We start from the raw sequence: 7,955 nt of genomic DNA on the forward strand, positions 1-7,955 counted from the left end.
GTAATTTCAGGTTGACTTGATTGGTATTGCCGATTTAGCGCATTTGTTGTTGTTTAAGGAGCACCTACAAGTTGACTGGGATGGTTCCCACTGGAAACTTCTCCAGAGCCTTTCCAAGTAAGTATTACCAAATAAACTTGTCTCTCTTTCTAAACCAGCTCTTTCACTCCCTTGGATATATGATCTCAGGCAAGGTACCTAACCTCTTTGAGCCCAGTCTTCTTTTTTAAAACAAACCTCATAGGGTTGTCATAAGGATTACATGAGATAATATGTGAAAAAATATTTATAACAAACATGAACATTTCAGTATATAAAAGTACAGAAGGAGAACATTCAGTAAACATTAAGTGCCTACAATGGCCTGAGAAAATGCCCACAGTTGAGACTTGGAGTATATTGTTCATGGAACAGCCAGGAAACCATCGTTACTGGATCATAGTGTATATGGTGGGGCATTAAGGTATAAGGAGATTGGAAAGGTAAGAGGGGTCTAGGTTAGGAAGGGCTTGGAATGCCAAGTAGTGATCCTAGAGGTACTGGAAAGCCACTGGAGTTAATGTTGAGTAGTGACATGGTCAGACCTGTACTTTAGGAAAATTACTTTAATGGCCGTATGAATGAGGAATTGCAGTGGGGAGAGAATTGAGGCAGGCAGACTCATCAGCAGGCTATTTCAGTGGTCCGGGCATGAAGTGACAAGGGCTTGTGTTGGGGTAATGGCAGGATCAGAGGAGAGAAGGGGGCATATTTCTTTGAGAGAGATGTTGCAAAAGAGAAATTGACAGGCATTGGCAATTGACTGGATATATGAGGTGAGAGATAGGGTAGAGTCAAAGATGACACCTAGTTTGCAGGCTTGAGGGATTTGGGAGGGTGGTGTTGTCCTCCACAGTAATAGAGAGGTTAAGAGGCAGGGAGGACTTAGAGAGAAAGACATTAGGATCTGGCGAGGAGGAGATCACTGGGAACTTTGGAGAGAGTAGTTTGTAGAATGGTCAGATCCGAAGACAGATCATAAGGTGTTGAGAAGAGAGGAGGTGGAGGTGTCTATTGTAGATGACCTTTTTAAGGAGCTCCAAAGGGCAGAAGAGAGAGGATTTTTCTTGTTGACTCAGAACAAAGGCATTTATGAGCAAATGGTATAGAATTGTCTGCCCTCTTTCCCCACCATTCTTCAGCCTTCATTGCGGAAGTAGAAGGGGGCAGGCCATGTAAGACTGAGGACTGTTTCATATTTTTCTTGGTTTTATGAGCGATGAGCTTTTGTATGCTTAGCTAAATTGGGCCTAGGAAAGCAGACACTGCTTGTTGCCAGTATTGTACTTGAAGCTTTTCCAGAATGCTCCACTGGCAAAGCTTCAAGGGACCCACAGTCACCTCTTTATTGTCATGAGGCATGAAAGAAGGACTTGAAAAGCAAAATTCCTTTAAAAAAAAAAAAAGTCATCTCTGGCTTGCTTCTCAAGCCTTTGTACTCTATCACTCTACTGAAATGCCTCTAGTATTTTCTGATTATATATTTATTATATATAATGTATTATTATATTCTCTTTCTCTCTCCTCTCTCTCCCACCTGTCCTTCCGGTACACTCTCTCTTCCTTCAGCTTCTATAATCCTGGCTTCTTCTCATTCTTATATCTGCTCCCCTTTTTTAAAAATCTCCTTTACTGGATCATCATCCATCTCCTACCTTCTAGGAATGACTGCCTTTCCCCTAAACTTTCTTCCCCTACCCCAAATTGTCTTTTCTCTCTCGACCCTCTCTTGATGTTGTTAGTAGCTCCCATAGGTTTAACTATCATTTCCAAGCAGATGACTCCCAAATCTATATATTCAGGCTTTATTTCTCTCCTAAGTTCCAGTCTTGCATTACTGATTGCCTCCTGGACATTTCCATATGGGTGTCCCACGGTCATCTCAGCCTCAGCACATCCAAATCGGAACTGATTATCTTCCTCCTTAACCTAGGCTTCTTTGCCTCTTGCTGGTGAGGCCATCACTAGCCTCCCAGTCACCTGGACTTGAATCATCTTTGATTCTTTCCTCTCCTTTGCTGCAAATATCCTGTCAGTTGCCGATTCTTGTTCTCCCTTCACAGTATCTCATGTGTCCATCTCCTTTTCTCTACCTGTATAACTTCTCATCACCTCACCTCTCGCCTGCATTATTCCAGTGACCTCCTATCTGATCTCCTAGCTTCCATTTTCTCTCTTCTCCAATTCTTCCTTCACACAGCTCACCAAACGGTCTTCCTAAGGCACAGGACTCCCCTGCTCAAGATTCTTCTGTGATTTCCTTTTCCCTTTTTGCTTCTAGCTTGTTTCTAGACCTAGTCATCTTTTTCCCCTTCATATACTCTTTTTTGTGGTCAAACATGCCTAATTTCTGTATCTTCTAACTTAGCTTTCAATCTCCTGCCTCAACACGTTGGCAAAAGCTGCCTCCTATACACTGAATGCACTCCCTTCTCACCAGCTGAAAGCTGCTGACTTTCTTCAGGATGGAGCTTGGTGCCACTTGGTTGGGAAGTTTTTCCCTGATCTTTCTCTAGTTGTATCTGTATCTGTTTACTTGCTGCATGGCGCAGTAGAAGGTAAGCTCTTTTGAGAGCAGGAACTGGGTTTGTCTTTGTATTCCCAACACCTGGCAAAGTGTCTTATACTTAGTAAACAAGAAAAGCTTGTTGAATTTAAATTTCTAAAGATTTAAATGAAAGCGTTTAATGAAAAGAATTCTTTATAGCTGGCCAGTGTCGCTATGTTTTTTGATAACTGACCGGTATTGCATTCTCAAGTCCTTTAGAGCCCTCTTGCTTTAAGGTTTGACCATTTGTGATTCCTTTTAGGATACAGGTAAAAATATTTAAGATATATGGGTTTGGTCTCTCAGTTTTGGATTCTATTCCAGTCTTTGCTAACTAGTTAGAAATGATGAAGTCATCTTTTATTTTTTTCTATTTTTGAGATTCCAGTGATTTTCAGGTTCATTGCTGACCCAGCTAACACAACCAGAGACAAGTAGGGTCAGTCTGTGTCTTCTGACGGCCCAATTTTATACAACAGTAGGATGGATTTCCTCTAGTGATAGATCATATGGTAGTTCCTCTGTTTCTGCCCAAGTTGTGGATGCAGAGATGGTAAAACAAAAGCAGCTTTCAGCACTCTTTTGCCTGGGCTCAAAGAAAAGAGGAAACAAACATCATTTTCTTACGTTTGGCCCATCATAACGTAGCCAAGATGTAGCGTAGATCCCATCTGAGTGACCAGGAAGGGGGTTATAGACTCAGAGGAAAGGATTTCTTTCTCTTTACATACATTAAGGTTCTTTCTTCCTGTTGTCTCTTCAAGTTTATGTATGCCTATGGAGAAAGGGGCTCTTTTAATTATTCTCTGTGGGTGGGCCTATTGTAGCTAAAGACAGGATTTTAGCACTTGACAAACCTTTATTTTGTTTCTTCCCCCCCTCATTTTTGGCATCCAACCTCGTTGTACGTACTCTCTTCCATCTTAGTGCAGAAAAGTTCGGTTGGCTAAACACAAAAAGAATCTTGATTGAATCTGACCCTAGCTGAAAATGGCTTTGTGTGTTTTCAGACTAAGAGATGAAGATTTGTGGAGCAGATTCTTTGGGCGGATTCTAAATGCCAGTGATGAGTCCACCCTCTCTGTTCTTCGAGAGCTTAAAGAAGAAACAAGTAAGGCGTTTGATGAGGCTTTTCAAAGTCACCTGAATACAGCTTTATGGAAAGTGGGAAAATTGATCAGCTCAGGGGCTTTGCTCTCCCAGCCTGGTGGACAGTCACCATGTCTCTCTCATTCTTCTCCCTAGAGACAAAAGTTGACTTTGCTGTGGAAAATATGAATGTGATTTACTTTAGGGCATACTCTGCTGCACTGGTAACAGTTTGGGCCTTTTTTTTTTTTGGTAGAAGTACGTTCCTAGGTATTTTGGGATACAATAATGTCACCAGTATTGGCCTTTTTTAGAACTTTTTAAAAGACCTTCTTTGTTCTAAAACTACATGTGGATACTATTTACCTGACTTTCACTCGAGGTTTTTCTGTCACTTTTACTAATGATCATTGTTTGTTTTGTAAAAAATAAAATTACATTTGGTACTTCTATGCCTTAGAAGTTTTAATTTGCTGTTACTGGATAAGAAAATCTATGCCATAGTTATGAAAGTAACTGGTACTTTGACCCCTACAAATTATACATCTGTAAAGTAAAAGTCAACATGGAAAACATTGGTCTTGAAGTCAACAGACCTCGATTGAGTACTAGCTCTGACATGCAAGGCACTTACTCTCTCTGTTTTCTCATCTCCAAAACAGGAGTAATAATGCCAGCACTGCCTCCTTCACACGGTTCTTGTGAGGAAGTGCTTTGTAAAAGTTAAAACACTCATAAAAGTGCACTATCATTATATCTATCCCAAGCTCTGAAAGTTTTTCTGACAGGATCAATGAGAACCTGTTTCTGCTTTAGGTATTAGGAAGTGTTTAGACTGCTGTACTGAAGTATGGATAACAAACATTTTGCTTAAAGCTCAGCTCCTTAAATTCATAGTAGAATCCCCTTAATTTACGCCTCTGGCCATCTCAATACCGATTTCAGTTTTCATTGGTGTAAAATCCAGCAATGTTGCTGCAATGAGGCCTGTGGTTTAGGGATGTGATATAAATAGTTGATTTAAAGGAAAAAATCAGCAACTTTGTAGAAATGTCTCATTTTTTTATGGGGTGGGTGAGTGAGTGGGTGGCCTTGGAATGCGAATTTTCAGTGGGAGAGAAAGGATAATTGTAGCTCATGGACTATTATGTAGGTAGGACAGGTATAAGTGGGGCCCATTGGGTTTTCTCCTTTCTTATCCCCAATGCCTTCCACTGGGATAGGTAGTTAATGTTTGCTGAGTTGAAGATGTAATGTGTGTTTGGCTCCCCTGCCTAGGCTGGGCACAACCCATCAAAGGTTCACAAAGCTTGGATGAGATGGGAATATGAAGAGTATTCCCTCCAGCTGATTCCGGAGTAGGAGACCCCAGCAGTGCGTGCACGCACACACACACACACACACACACCCATGAGAATAGGGACTGTCTTGTTTTTTCTATTATGTATCCCCAGGATTTAGCACAGTGCTTGCAATATAGTTAAGTAATTAATATTTTTTCTTTCTTTGCATTGGGACTTTAGGTTTTGGCCATCCAAAAGGCAGCATGGAGGCATCCATCAGTGGCAAAGAGGGAGGGCAGGGGTTTTTGCCAACTTTGCAGTTTTGCCAAGGCCCTAATAAAATCTCATATACCACTATGGTTGGTATTTGGAAAAATATCTGACAACTCTTATATAGATATAATTAGTAGAAAAGTCAGAATTTTTATATCTATTTGAACTAGAAATAATTCAAAAATGAGTTCATATAAATATATTTATACAGATTAGGTACTAAAAAAGGTCTTGAAGTTGTTAGTAAACAAGGAAAGTTCAATTTCTTATCCAAATGCATATATTTTGTCACATTTACTTTATGAATAAAATTTACATTTGCATAGAATTATTTCAGTATTCCCTAATGAAACCTTTTTTTTTTCCCTTCTTTATACCTTGATCAACTAGTATCATGGGAAGAATGCTGAATTTGCAAACAGAAGGGGTTAAGTCTCAGCTTTGCCACTTACTCCTTGTGTACTGATGGACTTTAACACTTTTACCTTCTCTGGGCCCCACTTCCCTCATCTGTAGATTGAAAGGCTTGAATTACATTTCTGAGACTCCTTCCAGTTGTAAATCCTATTATGGTCCTATGAACTGCTTTGACATGTAAAGTTATTGCTCTACTGTTGTAAAAAGCAAATATAAATTACCTCCTGAAATAAATTTAGCTGCCATCTGGTGAATTTTTTTAAAATAATTACATTTTTATTCTGAACTTAAATACCAAAAAAAGAGCATTTCGGTATACACAGCAGAACACAAGAAGATTCTATATGAAATAGTGAATCTCCATACTACTTGCTTTTTTCTTTTTTTGTTAAGCATATAATAAATTTTACACGTTACTTTTAAAACTGTTCTACTTAGATGCACAATGAGAGCAAGATTTTTGGACATGGCCAATATGGAAATTTGTTTTGCTTGACTATGCATATTTGTTAGCTTTTTATTTGGTTTTGTTTTTTCATTAAGAAAAGTGGGAAACAAAATAAATTTGTTAGTTAAATATACATATATATATATATATATATATATACATATATATATATATATATAAAACCACTCCTGTTTGTAACTTCCTTCTGAACCTCCATCTGTTCTTCCTTGAAGTTTAAAAAAAATGACTTTTTCTCTCCCTCCCTCCCCACCCCCCATCACTATTGTTAACCCTCAGACCAATTGATTGGCTGTCCTTTGTTCTCGAAGAGGACCAAAATGACTTCACTGTGCTAGAGTTAAGTTTCAATGTGTCCAGCTGTGGCTGACCAGACCAATATGTGCTCGGAGTGCTCTACTATAGGTCGAGCATACATGGTCTGTGAACATTTGGGGTGGATACTCCAAATTTGTGCATCCTGCGTTTTCTTTGAGCTCTCTCCACTCGGCTTTGCCCATAGAGCGCAGTACCTTCTCTGATATTGGCATGCCATGCTGAGTGGTCCTGTGCCATTGTCTCCCATGTCACACAACCAATTCTGGAGTTCTTAAGAGAGACCTTGAGAGTATCCCTGTGTTGCTTCTTCTGACCACCATGTGAATGCTTGCACTGTGTGAGTTCTCCATAAAATAGTCTTTTTAACAAGTGTATGTTTTGCCTTCAAACAACATGACCAACCCATCAGAGCTGCACCCTCTGAAGCAGAGTTTGAATGCTTGACAGTTTAGTTTGAGTAAGTCAGGAGTTCAAGGATGCCTCCATTGTCCATCTCTATAAAGGTAAAGGGAATAGATTGTTCTGTGATAATCACAGGGGGGTCTCTCTTAGTCATTGCTGGCAAGATTCTTGGCAGAGTCCCTCCTTAATAGGCTAATCTTCACCTGGAAGATAGTCATCTACCTAAGAGCCAGCGTGGCTTCAGAAAGTGTCAAGGAACAGTCAACGATGGTGTTTGCTGCCCAACAACTCCAAGAGAAATGCCAGGAGCGGAACAGAGGTCTATACACTGACCAAGGCCTTTGATACTGTTAGTCATGGGAGCTTATGGAAAATTATGTCAAAATGTGATTATCCAGAGAAGTTCATCATCATTGTACATCAGTTTCATGATGGCATGCTTGACTGGGTTCTGGATAATGGACAATGCTCTCGTGCTTTCCCAGTCACCAGTGGAATGAAACAAGGCTGTGTGCTTGCTTCCGTGTTTTCAGCCATGTTGTCAAATTGAGGATGAACACATCATCAAGGTCAGCTACCATACTGAAAATAAAATTCTTCAACTTGGAAAGACTAAGCCAAGACCAAAGTGGAGGAATGTTGGTGCATGATTTACTGTTTGTAGATGATCGTACACTCAATGCAGCTTCTGAAGCTGATGCAATGAAGTATGAATCAATTCTCTGCTACCTGTGCTAATTTTGGCCTAACAACATCAACAAAACACAGGTGCTCCAACAGCCACCACCATGTTGTATGTGGAACCATTGGTTGCAACAAATGGAGAAGTTTTGAAAGGCGTAGTTAAGTTCACTTACCTTACACATCAATAATGAGGTTGATGCATGCATTGCCAGAGCTAGCTAAGTGTTTGGGAGGCTCCTAAGGAAAATATAGGAGAGGAGAGGTATTAGATTATTGAACTTTTGTACTGACCTCGTTGTATGCCTGCGAAACTTGGACAGTATAACAGCACTATGCCAGGAAACAGAATCACTTCCATTTGAACTGTCTTAGGAAAATTCTGAAGATCACCTGGCAGAATAACTTACCAGACACTGAGGTCTTTAGTTGAACTAAA

At 40.0% G+C, this 7,955-nt stretch overlaps 1 protein-coding gene across 2 annotated transcripts in view; it reads left to right on the top strand.

Annotated features, from left to right (window-relative positions):
* Positions 1 to 4,128, top strand: part of BUB1B (BUB1 mitotic checkpoint serine/threonine kinase B) — a 58,357-nt gene extending 54,229 nt beyond the window's left edge. For both annotated transcript variants that reach the window (XM_072624701.1, XM_072624702.1), the window contains exons 23-24: positions 11 to 117; positions 3,598 to 4,128. In XM_072624701.1, coding sequence (XP_072480802.1) covers positions 11 to 117; positions 3,598 to 3,832 — 342 coding nt within the window. In that variant the 3' untranslated portion in view covers positions 3,833 to 4,128. The remainder of the gene's footprint in view (positions 1 to 10; positions 118 to 3,597) is intronic.
* The last annotated feature ends 3,827 nt before the right edge of the window (positions 4,129 to 7,955 follow it).

The sequence above is a fragment of the Notamacropus eugenii genome, chromosome 7 (genome assembly GCF_028372415.1).
Source record: "Notamacropus eugenii isolate mMacEug1 chromosome 7, mMacEug1.pri_v2, whole genome shotgun sequence".
In the NCBI taxonomy this organism is placed as follows: domain Eukaryota; kingdom Metazoa; phylum Chordata; class Mammalia; order Diprotodontia; family Macropodidae; genus Notamacropus; species Notamacropus eugenii.